Here is a 13,650-nt window from a genome sequence, read left to right on the forward strand (position 1 = left end):
TTGTCCTAGTCTTTAGAGTTAACAGTCTTAATTAATTAATTAATTAATTTAGATTTATTTATTTTAGGTATGTGAGTGTTTTGCCTACATTTATGTATGTGTACCTCATGTGTGTCCGGTGCCCACAGAGGTCAGAAGAAGTAATTGAATCTTTGGAACTAGAGTTATGGATGGTTGTGAGCCACAATATGGGTGCTGGGAACTGAACTTGGTCTTTTGCAAGAACCATCTCTCTAGCCTCAATTTAACCATTTTTATAAATGTCTCTCTTACTCTTCCTTTTCCTCCCCCATCCCCTCTCTTCTCCTTTCTCCTCCATTTCTCCCCCCTCTTCTTCTCTTCATTCTTTTTGTTTGTAATTTGGGATCAAACCCTACGGCTTCATATTGAGCTAAAACCCAAGCCTTTTTTAAGTTTTTGAAGTGGGATATTCCTGTGTAGCTTACACTGGCCTTGAACTCCTGAACTGAAGGCGATTCTGGTAGAGTGGTATGTGCCTGTGTTCCCAGCTATTTGGGAGGTTGAGGCAGGAGGATTACTTGAGCTCAGATGTTGGAGGCTAGCCTGGGCAACATAGGGATTTCTCTGTTGAAGGAAGGGAGGGAAGGAAGGAAGGAGGTTGACAGATTATTTTCTGGGCATATTATATTTCTGCCCACATGATAGAACTATTGTTTCTGCAACTTTTGAGTAGTTTTCTACTTGAGTACAATGGGATCTTGCCTGTCCCAAACAACATAGTATTCCATTGTATAGATTTTGTCCTAAACTTGGACAATCACTTCTTTTTTGGGACCATTTATGGTTTTATTACCCTTTGACATTTAAAAGTTGTAATTATTTTTGTACTTAAGTCTTGGAATATATAGTTGTTTCCAAGAAGAATCTTCAGGTCAAAGCTTATATGTATGTGTGTGTATATATTTAATTTTAGTTATTCTTAATCAAAATAGAATTATATCACTTTCCCCTTTCCTGTCCACCCTCTTATGTGTATTTTTATAGCTTTTGATATATATTCTCCGGGTATCATTTAGAAGTAAGAGCCAGGTTTGGTTTCTTATGTCTTCAACCCTACCACTTGGAAGACTGAGGCAGGAGGATTGTCTCAAGTTTTGATGCTAGCTTGGCCTCAAAACACAAAGCAAAACAAATTAAACTTTGTTAACTTTCAAGAGGAAAATCATGCCTATGGTTTTAATCTGTAGTTCTTTGATTATTGTTTCCAAATATTTATTTGGATATCTTTTATTATTATTATTTCCTATTTTATATTGATGATATTTAATTTATCATTTTCTTATTGATTTGAAGAAATTAATCCTTTTATGGCTGATATTGTTGAAAGCATTTTCCTCTGTTTACATTTTAATTTTTGTTCTATATTTTTAGTATTTGGACTATAATACAGCATGGGAAAGTTCTCCTGTCTTGCATTTGCCTATCTGATTGGCATTCTAAGTAAAACCTATTTCTGGGTACCTTTCCCCCTAGAACTGGGGAAATTTCTGATATGATTTTATTGAAAATGTTTTCTATGCCTTGAACATGAAATTCTTCTCCTTTTCCTGTACCTAGATTTGGGGTTTAAATTATATTCCACAGATCTTGGATATTCTGTTCATATTCTACTATATTACTTAATCTGTCTTTGATTACAATTCCTCTACCTTGTCTTCAAGCTATGAAACTCTGTCTTCCTGTTGATCCCCTCTGCCGGTGAGTCTCTCAACTTAGATGACATACTGAAATTTTCATTTCTCGTATTTCAATTTTGATTTTTTCAGTGTTTTAAAAAAATCACATGTATGAATGTTTGTTTGTGTGCACATTTATGTACACATGAGTGCAGGTATCTGCAGAGGCCACATTCCCATGGAGCTGGAGGTACAGGAAGGTTTGGGCCATTGGTCGGGGTGTTGGGAACTGAACTGGGGTCTTCTCTCTTAACCATTGAGCTATCTCTCTGGCTCCTCAGTATTTCTCTTTATTAAATCCCACTTTTATATGTTGTATTGACTTCCTTATTTCATTCATTTATTTCTGTTCTCTCTTAATTGATTCATGAGTTTGTGTTCTGTTTGATTTCCTAGAATATACTTACAATTATTCTTTTGAATTTTTTTCCTGGGATTTCATCTAATTCCTTTCCTTTTCTTTCTTTCTTTCTTTCTTTCTTTCTTTCTTTCTTTCTTTCTTTCTTTCTTTCTTTCTTTCTTTCTTTCTTCCTTCCTTCCTTCCTTCCTTTCTTGTTTGTTTGTTTTGTTTGTTTGTTTGTTTGTTTTGAGACAGGTTTTGTCTGTGTAGTTTTGGTGCCTGTCCTGGATCTCACACTGTAGACCAGGCTGGCCTTTAACTCACAGAGATCCGCCTGGCTCTACCTCCCGAGTGCTGGGATTTAAGGTGTGCTCCACCACTGCCCGGCCTAATTCATTTTCTATGTAGGCCAGCCTGTGGAATTGGTAATTTTTGATGGAGTCAGGTTGCATTTGTTTTACACAGTCCTTGTGTTCTTACACTGGGACTTGTGCATCTGGGCTTAGGTTATATTTTTGTTCCTGCTCTTTTCACCTTCACCCCTATTTTTTTCACTGGAAGCGTCTGCAGTGCTCAAGAGGGACTGGGCTTCATTAACTTGAGGTGTCACTTTTGTCTGCTAGAATGGCGCTGAGGGCACCAGGCTCAGTCCCCAGTACTTCTAGAGAGTAGAATACTACCTCCCAAAACAATTACTGTTAAAGGGAAGGCCCACTATGAAATTACAAGATAAACAAAACACGACCATTGTTTAAACATTAATTATTTTAGGAGGTTGGAAACATTGATAGTACTTTGTATGCTCTGCTGTGGGTGTGAGTGGGAAGGGAAAAAGCAGAGGAAGACTATTAGTATTGAGTTGATAAAAAAAAAAAAAAAGAGGAGAGAAATGTAAATACCAGGAACAAATAGGGAACTGGGAAGGAGATAGGCAACTCCCATCAGCTCTGTTTTGTGTGGCTGTTTCTTACATTCCTTTTCCTTTTATAATGTGACCATACAGGTGGTAAGTACAATACGTTGTTTCTACAGATGCTCACGTGTTCCGCATTCCAGGGGAGCATTTCTTGGGCTGTGTCCTCAGATTCTATGGTTTAGCTGTTCTGGGGTGTGGTGGTGCCTATGGCCCTTTGGCATTGGAATTTTGAGTAATTTCCACAGCTGCTGTGGGTGTCCCTTATGAATGACCTCATCTTTTCCTTCTTTCTTAGCTACTCACGGAACCACACCTTTGACACATACATTGGGCAGGGCTATGTGATTCCTGGGATGGATGAAGGCTTACTTGGTGTTTGCATTGGAGAGAGGCGAAGGATTGTGGTCCCTCCTCACCTGGGCTATGGAGAAGAAGGAAGAGGTGTGTATTACCTGCCCTCCTCACTAACTGGTTGCTTCCACGTTGTTCAGGTCAGCACTTCTAGAGACAAAACCAGGAAGCCAAATGCATTATATGACTCCACCCCACTGATGGCTTTCATGTCCAGAGCTGCTTGGTTGCAGCTGTGTCCCCTACCCATTTTCCATTTCTTTCAGAAAAATTTAAAATCTACACCAGTGTTGAAAGGGTTGCACAGTAAATTCTACTTTGTTTCACCAATTGTTAACATTTTACTCTATCTGTCTGTGTGTCTATCTATGATTATATATTATTATATATTTATTTTTATTTTATATGTATGAGTATTTCACCTGTGTGTATGTAAGTGTACTATGTGTATGCCTCCTGAGGAGGCCAGGAGAAGACACTGGATCCCCTAGAACTAGAGTTAAAGTTAATGAGCTGCTGTGTGGGTGCTAGGAGCTGAACCTGGGTCCTCTGGAAGAGTAGCAGCCCGTGTTCTTAACTGATGGGCCATCTTTCCAGCCCCAACATTTTACTATAGTTTAACTGCCTTTATATTTCATCATTTATTTTAAATAAAGTGGTTGAAAGTAAGTGTAACTTCACACCCCCCCGTTTTTATTTTGCACACGAAGAAACGCCCCCCCCCCCCCCCATTTAACTACACAGTTGAGCAGCATTAGTGAATTTAGTGAGTTGTATAGCCAGCACCTTAACTCTAGGGACATTTTGTCACCTTAGGAGCAAACTTCCTTTAAAAAAAAATTGTAGAAATAGCTAAGTGTGGTGGCACAGACCTGCAGTCCCAACACTTTAGGGGTAGAAAGCAGGAGGATCAGGAACATTGTCATTCTTGGCTACATAAGGAATTTGAGGCTAACCTGAGCTAAATGGGACCTTGCATCAAAAACAAAAACAAGCAAACAAACAAACAAAACACTACAAAAAAAAAAACCCAGACAAAGTAGATGCAAATAATATATTTTATCTTTGGGATCAAAACAATAGATAAATAAGACCTCCAGATCTCCCTAAATCACACCATGCAAAGTTAATGCTACTGTGATAGATGTTAGGGTCCTGGAGAATCCCTACAAAAGACCACCATCCACATATGCAATCAGCAAGAGGGTTATTATTCCAGCATGCTGGAGTCGACCATCCCACACAAAGGCAAATTGGGATGACCTGGAGAGGAGCCTGAAGGCTCCTTTTAAACACAGCCAAGGGAAGTTCGGCCATCTTTGATATCATTGGTTTAAGGAGTGGCAATCGTGTTAGTATGATTTAATTGGCCAGGGCTAGTCAGGGGCTGGTTAAGGCTATAGTTTTTCCTTTTTGGGCCGGCCTGGACAAGTCCCAAGCTTGGTCCTTATTTGATTATCTGCTGACTGTGGCTCAGGCCTGGCCTGGCCTGGTACTGCGTATACCAGGCCTCCTCGTCCTTGCTGTCGTAGGTGTTGTTGGAGACTCATTGTCCTTTGTTCATGATTCTCTCAGAAACTACTTGTTCAGTCTCAGGAAACGGAAATTGAGGCTTGATGTCTGAGAGAAGACTGAGCAGCCTGTTAGGGCGTCTGTTTGGTCCTCTCAATAGTCATATTACATAAAATGTGTCCATGGATCTCTGAATATTTCCTTCTTAAAAGGGTATTTGCTGGTGTGACCTTGAAGGACCTTGAAGCAGGGATTGTGTTCTGGATTATCCAGATGGCCCTGAAATGCTTTGAGGGTCTTTGAGGGGGGCAGGATGCGAGCTGGATGAGAAGCCAAGTAAGCTTGGCTGAGACAGAGGCCGTGGCCATGGTCACTGATGCAGGTTGCCTTTGGTGGGGGGGGGGGGGACAAGGGAACTCTCTCCTGAGGCCTCCAAAAGGAGCATATCCCCGGCCGGTGCCTTTAAATTATGCCTCTGACTTCCAGAGCTGAGTCTGTTTGCTTGTCCTCTTTCCCCGTCTCTTCCTGTTACCCCACCCCCATCTCTCTATCTTCCCTTCTCTCTCTTTTCCTTACAGTGCTGGGCATGGAACTCACAGCCCTGTGCAGCCCGGGCAAGTGCTTCACTGCCGGCTTCATCCCCAGCTCAGTTTTTGTGGTTTCAGGCCCCCAAATCTGAGGTAATTTCTTATCCCAGTAGTAGATATTTCTGTACATTTGGGTATATCTCTAAGTTAAAAAAAAGTGTATGTGCTCAGCATGGGAGGTGGAGGCAGAACAATTGAAAGTTCAAGTCCAACCTGGACTACGTAGGTAGGCCCTTTCTCAAAGACAGAGGGGAAGAATAAAGAAATATCTACCTATACTAATACATACTGAAAGAGATTATCTTTTCATCATATTGTGTTGTAATTCCTTTCGTCACCCAGGTTGATGTGAACAGTTTTATATGTCAACAGGTATTTTTGGTTGTGCACCTAGCCTTTAACAGCCAAGCCATCTCTCCAGTCCATCAACAGATACTTTTAATAGCTACCTAGTATTTAATATTTGAAATCATGTTTATATTTGTTTTTGTTATTGTGTTTTTTTCCTCTGGCGTTAGTTCTTGCTGACTTGCTTAGACTTCCTTGGGGATAATTGATGCTGTTTTTTTAAAAATCATGGTTTTATATTCTTTTTGCTGCTGGGATTCTGGCTATTCTCATTGGCTAAATATACTCACTTTGTTAGCCCTCTTCTGATTTCTATTCACATATGATAGGGATCTTGGGAATTTTCTTAGAGATTTCCTCACAAAGGATCCAAGATGAATCAAACTGATTGGAAGCTAGAGGGTACAACTGAGAAGCATTTTTTCCTCTCTGACTTAAACTTCTGATTTTCTGGGCCATAAAGGATCATACTTTAAGAAATCGGAGCTGGCAATGAATGCTGTAATCTCAACACTCAGGAAGCAGAGGCCGAGTTCAGAGACTTAGGAGTTGTAGGTCATGTTCAGTGTCTTAGTTACTTTCTATTGCCCTGATAAGACACCGTGACCATGGCAACTTGTAGAAGCGTTTATTTGGGGCTTACAGTTTCAGAGGGTTGGAGTCCGTGACGGCAGAGCAAAGGCATAGTAATGCAAAAGCATGGTGGCATGAATAGCCAAGAGCTTAGCTCTGTAAGAAGGAGGCAGAAAGAGTTAGCTAGGAATGGCATGGGCTTTTGAAACCTAGTGACTCACATCCTCCCACAAGGTCACATCTTCTAATCCTCAATCAGTTTCACCCACCTGGGACCAAGCATTATTCAGTATATGAGCCCACAGGGTCATTCTCATTCAAACCACTACACTCAGCTGATAGTGACTTTGAGGCCAGTCTGGGCTACATTAGACCCTGTTTAAAAAAAAAAAAGGAAAGAGAGAGATAGATACAGAGGGAGAGAGAAAAAAGATGAGGAAGAAGAAGAAAAGAAAAAAGATGAGGGATATACCTCAGTGGTAAAATGCTTGCCTAGCATACATGAGGCCCTGGGTTCAACCATCCATCATGAAATGAATGAATGAATGAATAAATAGGTAAAATAGGTCTTGCTTCATGTCCTGTTTAGTGTTTCGACACTACTGTTTTATCAGTGCCAGCCAGGTTTTAGTTCTGGTCAACCACACACAGAAGCAGATAGTTTGAGTATTCTTATTTCATTATGACTTGAAGAATAATCCTTCCTGTCATTAAAAAAAGAACACACTGATGAAAACCATTTGCTTAAAGTGTTTTTTTTCCTTTTGGCTCTCCATCAAGTATGAGACTGAGGTCTGCACAGACTTAAATGGGGCTCTGGGAAACCTCCAGAGAATCATAAATGTTATGAGCAAGAGGCTGCTCCATCCTGAATCCCATGTTGAAGTGTAAAACCCGGGTACTCTAGGGGGGGATTTACTGCCTCGGTGCTCTGGATTAGCACTTTTCTGCCTTGCCGTGTTCCTCAAGGACAGCTCTGGATTGTGGACACTTAGAGTGTTTGCGGCTCTGAAGTGCAGCTTTCTTTGTTAGAGAAGCGAGCTCCCTTGTGGTTTGCTGGGTAACTGTCTTTTAAGTTAAAGTTAAACTGTCTTTTAAGGGAAAAAGAAAGTGAACAAAATAACTGCTGTTTTGCCCACTGGTGTCTGGGATTGTGTGTGTGTGTGTGTGTGTGTGTGTGTGTGTGTGTGTGTGTGTGTTGTAGATGTGTGCGTACACATAGGTGTTTGTGCATGTGTGTGCACATTGGGTGGAGGCCTGAGGTTGACGTCAGGTGTCTTTTCTTTTTTTTTTTTTTTTTTTTTTTTTTTGGTTTTTCGAGACAGGGTTTCTTTGTGTAGCTTTGCGCCTTTCCTGGGACTCACTTGGTAGCCCAGGTTGGCCTCGAACTCACAGAGATCCACCTGGCTCTGCCTCCCGAGTGCTGGGATTAAAGGCGTGCGCCACCACCGCCCGGCCAGGTGTCTTTTCTTGATTGCACTTCCTTCTATTTTTTTCAGACTGAGTTTCTCTGAACCTGAAGCTCATCTGTTTAGTTAGTTGACCAGCCAGTGAGCTTCAGCCTAGGGTTGCAGGCATGCAGTCTGTGCCCAGAGGTTTACATATTCTGGGGATCGGAATTCAGCCTATCATGCTTGTGTGGCAGACACTTTGCTGACTGAGCCGTGTCCCCAAACCCTCTGGGACTTCTTGCACAAAAGCTCATGGAAAACTGAAAACAGTTGTGGACACTGTTACTATAATAAGGCTTGTCATAGAAACTTGAGGACCAGACATTTGATCCTTAATATTCACACAAAACAGCCAGATATGGTGGTTTTGGTGTATACACTGAGGAGGCAGAGACAGCTGGATCCCTGGGGCTCCCTGAGTGAGCCCAGATGACTTGTTGAGTTCCTGAACAGTGGGAGACCGTGTCTTAAAAAGAAAAAGCAAGAAAGAAAAGTGGACAGTGCTCATGGAACCACACCAGAATTTGCCCGCTGGCCTGTATACTTGTGCGTATATACTTACACACACATGACCGTGCACGAAAGAAAGTGTTACTGTAACCACTGTTTAGATAAGATAGTAAGACCCATAAACGTTGAGCACTTTCCTTAAGGCCACAGAATGGAGCCACAGTTAGACCCACAGCTTTCTAATGTGTCTGTGTCAGAGGACAAGTCCCCATTAGGCAGTGACTTGTTGGTTTCCATAAGTTGTGAACTGAGAACTCAAACCAGAAGTTCCAGAGATCTCAAGGGGAATTAGTAACTACCAGAAAGTGGAAGAGTGTTCTGCTGGGCCAGGCAGCCTGCTAACAGCCTTTGTGTCTGCCTTGCTGGCTCTTTGGGGGGCTCAAGACTAACTCTTAGGGTTCAAGGTCTATTCTCTGGTTTTATAGGTGAAGAAACTCCACTTAGATGCACTGAGTAATTTCGTGACCATGTTCTGCTTAGTTGTTGGGAACTCATCACAGAGTAAGAGAAACAATAACTCCTTGCCCACACAGAACCTAGATCCTTATTGACACCCTCACTGGAATGTTTGTGTCTCTGAGTTAACTGGGCACCTGGGAGACTGAACCACACCAACTTCCTAGAAGCTGACAGGCAAGCCTACTGTTAATGCAATACTCACTGAGTGGGTGTGAGTCTGTCTCTGGGCTGACAAGATGTTTGTGTCAAAGAAGTTGACTTAGTCATCAGCAGAGTGCTTGGCAGACTAGTAGCAGGTCCTGGGAATGTGCTGGTCTGGAACCTATTCTGTTTTCTCCCATGGAAGGCTGTTTCCCAGTCATCATGAAGGGGGCATTTTATTTACATTAATCAAGTTTAGTACCTTGCTGAGAAATGTTAGTCAATCACATGCCATTAACATAGTCTTTCTTTCTTTTGTTTTTTTGAAAGTGTCTCACTGTGTATCCCTGTGGCCTGGAACTTGCTATGTAGACCAGGCTGACCTAGAATTCACAGAGATCTGCCTGCCTCCTGGGTTCTGGGGTTAAAGGCATGTACCACCATGCCCAGCCATAGTTTTTCTTAAACATAGTCACCTAGGAAAAGAAATCCCTGGTCCTTCTCAAGCCAGAGGTTCTTGAATGTTGGTGCAGCTGAGAGTCACCTGTGGTGTACAGGGGGTTGAGTGGCAGTGGGCCAGTTCTCAACCTTGTTCTCCATCCAGATAACATTGAGAGCACCCTTAAAGCCCCAGAATAAGGCCGAGGCACTGACATTTTAAGTTTTCTTTTTGAGACAGGGTCTGTCTGTGTAGCTCAGGATGACTCAAGAACTCAGAATTCTTCTGCCTCAGCCTTCCTGCTGCTGCTGCTGACATCATTTTTAAGGCTTTCATGTGATTTTTTTTTTCCAGTATACCTTTTTTTTTGTATTCTTCAGTGGTGGAGAATTACATTATTTGATTTTTTTTAACTGTCATAAATACACACACATGAACACATGAGCAACATTTTTACTTTTTTTTTTTGAGACAGGTCTTACTGTGTAACATTGGCTGGCTTGGGGCTTGGGATTCTTATGTAGATCAGGGTGGCCTTAAACTTATTTCTCTTCTTGCTTTTGTCTCCCAAGTGCTGGGAGTAAACAGATTGTGGTTCATGTCTTTCCCATTTTAACCATTTTTAAGCTTACAATTCAGAGAAATTAAGTATATTCACAATATTATTGGAGTTGTTGGGGTCAAAGCCTGGGCTCAGGAAGCCCTAAGAAGTTCGGTTCAGACTCATCCCTGATGTACCAAGGAGAAAGGTAATAATAAATAATTCATCACTTCTCTGATGAAGAGCAGAGAAGTGAGATTGATTCAGAGTGGTCACTCTGGACAGATGAAGTAGTCTGATAAGCCCTTCCCACACATCCATCTTCAGTGAAATGAGGGGGAGAGATACGTGTAACTGAGCAGTCCTGGTCAAGATGTGGTCCTGCCCATCACTGACTTCTAACTGCCTGGCTACAGCCTCTTCCAAAAGGTGATTTATTTATCATCACGGCTTTTTATTATTAACTTTATCAGTAGCTGTCCTGAAGAGCCACCTGGCCTGGAAGGCAGATTCAGGGATCCTTTATAGACTGGTGGCTGCCTCACAAGTGGAGGTTTGTAGTCTGTGGACAGATGACCACAGAGAGATCCTGACCCTAACTGGAGTCTCCTCACCAAGCCAAGAGATGCTGATCTCAAAAACAAAGGTCATTACCCTTTACCCTGTTCTTATTACCTTTAAGTTAACTGCCCAGAGGCCATCTGGCCAGTGACCAAACTCATGGTTGATAATAAAAGAAACTACTTCACTTAACTACTGTGAAAAGCAAGGTCTGAGTGAATAGGGAGCTGGCTGGAGGTCTGCTCTCAATGCTTGGCTTCAATTTTGTGCTGTTTTTAAAAGATTTATTTATTTTATATTTGGGAATATTTGCTTGCATGCATGTATGTGTGCCACATGTGTTAAATGCCTATGAAAGCTGGAACCAGAGTTGTAGATGGATGTGAGCCACTATGTGAGTGTTGAGAATGGAACCCAGGTCCTCTTCTAAAGCAACAAGTGCTCTTAACTGCTAAGCCATCTCTCTTATCCCTGCTCAGCTTTGGTGTTAAAGCTTAACACTTAGTGGTTTGTAGTATATTCACACTGCGGGTGCAGACCTTTGACAAGACCTGTTACAAAAACCCAAACCAAAAAAACCACAAACACAACAACAGCCACAGGCGAGAATATCAGACATCTATGTTTTATTATAAAGCACAAATTTCTCTATGACTCTTAACTTTGGGCAAATCTCAAATTGTGCACTAGTTTCTCCATTGTATATGGAAAATAAAAGATTATGACAGGTATTAACATATATATATATATATATATATATATATATATATATATATATATATGTAATAGGTGGTTATTAAATACCAGGCACTCATCTAAGTGCTTTATGCCCTGATTATGCCCATCCTGTGTGGAACAAGCTGGATGCATTGTAGACACTTTCTGACTCTTGGTACGCTAACATAAGGGGTGTGCGTGGTACAGTCTGTTTTCCTTTTATGAAGTTTATGATAGCTTTGCTTTTCTTGAGTAGTAGGTTGGACACTGACCTACTGTTATTCTACAGTTCATTTCCCATGCTGCCTCTTCTGTTGGGACAGGGCAACCCTTCAGTTGCATAGGTATGAGTTTCCTGATCCGCGTTTCACTTAGCCATGCCTCTTTTCATGCTTAGCAACTGGGGCAGTGGGTTTGTCTTAAATTTGGATTCAAAGTGTACTCATAATTAGTTTCATGACTCCTATCAACTGTGCCTCAGTTTCCTCAAGGGCAAAATGAAGATTTTTTTTGACATTCCTTCCGGCTTCTTTTTTCCTAGTGCCCCTGCGATTTCATGCCTGGATCCCTGTGTTCCTTGCCAGGACACACCTGCTGGTCCTGGGGAGGCGAGTGTACCGTGACTTGGTGGGCTTGTTCATTGATCCCCTGTGTCTCCCCTTCAGGGAACATTCCTGGCTCAGCTGTGCTGGTGTTTGACATCCACGTGATTGACTTCCACAACCCTTCAGATTCCATCAGCATCACTTCCCACTACAAGCCTCCTGACTGCTCGGTGCTGAGTAAGAAGGGGGATTACCTGAAATACCACTACAATGCCTCACTCCTGGATGGGACTCTGCTGGACTCCACGTAAGGGTACCTGGGAACCAGATGTGGAGGGAGCTTTTGATAGTAGTTTTCACTGTCTTCCCCTCTTCGTCAGACACTGGGTAGGGGTTGCTTGGTCCAACCCTCCCTAATGTGTAGTGTAAGCCTTCTCAGTGCTCAGTGGATCATTCTGAGAGTTTCCTACCAAAGATCTTCTTGGCTCTAGACTGTTTCTTACCCGGTAGAACTCTCTTTCTCAAAGTCAGATCTGTATTTAGCAACTAAGTCCTTGGAGCCAGATGTAGTGACATTGACCTGTAATTCTATTGCTTGGAAAGCTGCAATAGGAGATAGAAGGTTAAAGGCAAACACAGATGCATACTGAGGCCCTTGAGTAAGTGTTGTTTTTATATAAGATGTTCTATTTACCAATAAAGACCCGGGAGTCAGATGTTGGGGTGAAAACCTGCTAGATCAGAGAAGCTGAGAAGCAACCAGCTGACCTTCCTTTTTGGCTGGAGATCCAGCAAGAGAACATTTCTCTACCCATCCCAAACCAAAAAGGCCTGTGAATTTCTAAGTCCCTCCTCACTTCTTCCTGTGCATCCTTCTGTCTTCCTGGGTCCTCTGTACTCTCTGTGGCTAATTCTTGTCAACTAGTCACTGGCTACGCCCCCAAAGCCAAGGTTAATTTTATGAACACGGTCTTGGAGTTTCACAGTGTGATCAAATACCCCACAAGTAAGAACTAGTGTTGGGGTCTGATGCACAGGGCTTTCTTTGTCCTAGTCTGTTACAGAAACTGTGACCTCACTGGGGTCCCACCCTGCACAGTGGCACAGGCTACAGACTGCATGGTCTCTTTGCTGGCGAACATTTGTTGCTACTTACATGTCCTTCTTGTTCTCAAAACCATCCCTAAATTCCTGGGAGGAATCGCATTTCCTGCTTTTTCAGTCTCCTAACACTATTTGTATTTTTCATCCCCTGGCTTTAAGTTATTTTTGTGTCTATTATGATCTGAATACTGTAGGGATACGTGGTTTGCTTATTGATATTTTTTCTTTTGTGTACCCAGTATCTGTAACACAAAAGGATCATTTTATAAATGTTAGGTGATAGAAATAAACCTGAAAATAATGGAATGACGTAAAAACAGGTTTGCTTACTGTGACTCTGAGTCTCAAGTGAATCTAGAAGTTCAGCCGGTCTCCTCTCTGGGAAAGGACCATTGTCAGACTTTATATTTCTGTAGAAGAACATCTACTTTTATGCTGAGCCTGATTCAGATCCCTGAGTTCCAGAAAGGGTTTCTGGATTCAGATCCCAGAAAGGGCTTCCTTTGTGTAAGTAAGGGCCGCTGTTTGTTCTGGGCATGGAGGTGCTTCTCTTTTACCTGTCCCTCAGCCTTCTACCTCTGACAGTCTGGCTTTGGACTATGAGGTCCTGTATGCTGACACATTCAATGTTATTTCATCAAATCTAAAATTCATTCATTGTTGGAAATGCTATTTTATGAATCTCTAAGAACACAAAAGTGTTTTGCCAAGAAGTAATGATGCTGTCTGTCAAAATCACAGAGATGCTAAGATGTATGTGTGTGGGGGAAGTCCACAGTTTAGAATTGATGAAATATATCCTTAACTTCGGTGGCCCTGATTCACAGAGATCTGGCTTACAACAGGCCTTGCAGAGTA

The 13,650-nt window shown here is 42.0% G+C and overlaps 1 protein-coding gene across 1 annotated transcript in view; it reads left to right on the top strand.

Moving 5' to 3' along the window:
* Positions 1–13,650, top strand: part of Fkbp9 (FKBP prolyl isomerase 9) — a 51,313-nt gene that overhangs the window by 25,874 nt on the left and 11,789 nt on the right. Inside the window, exons 6-7 of the mRNA XM_059257888.1 lie at positions 3,249–3,394; positions 11,809–11,995. Coding sequence (XP_059113871.1) covers positions 3,249–3,394; positions 11,809–11,995 — 333 coding nt within the window. The remainder of the gene's footprint in view (positions 1–3,248; positions 3,395–11,808; positions 11,996–13,650) is intronic.

The sequence above is a fragment of the Peromyscus eremicus genome, chromosome 3 (genome assembly GCF_949786415.1).
Source record: "Peromyscus eremicus chromosome 3, PerEre_H2_v1, whole genome shotgun sequence".
NCBI lineage: Eukaryota > Metazoa > Chordata > Mammalia > Rodentia > Cricetidae > Peromyscus > Peromyscus eremicus.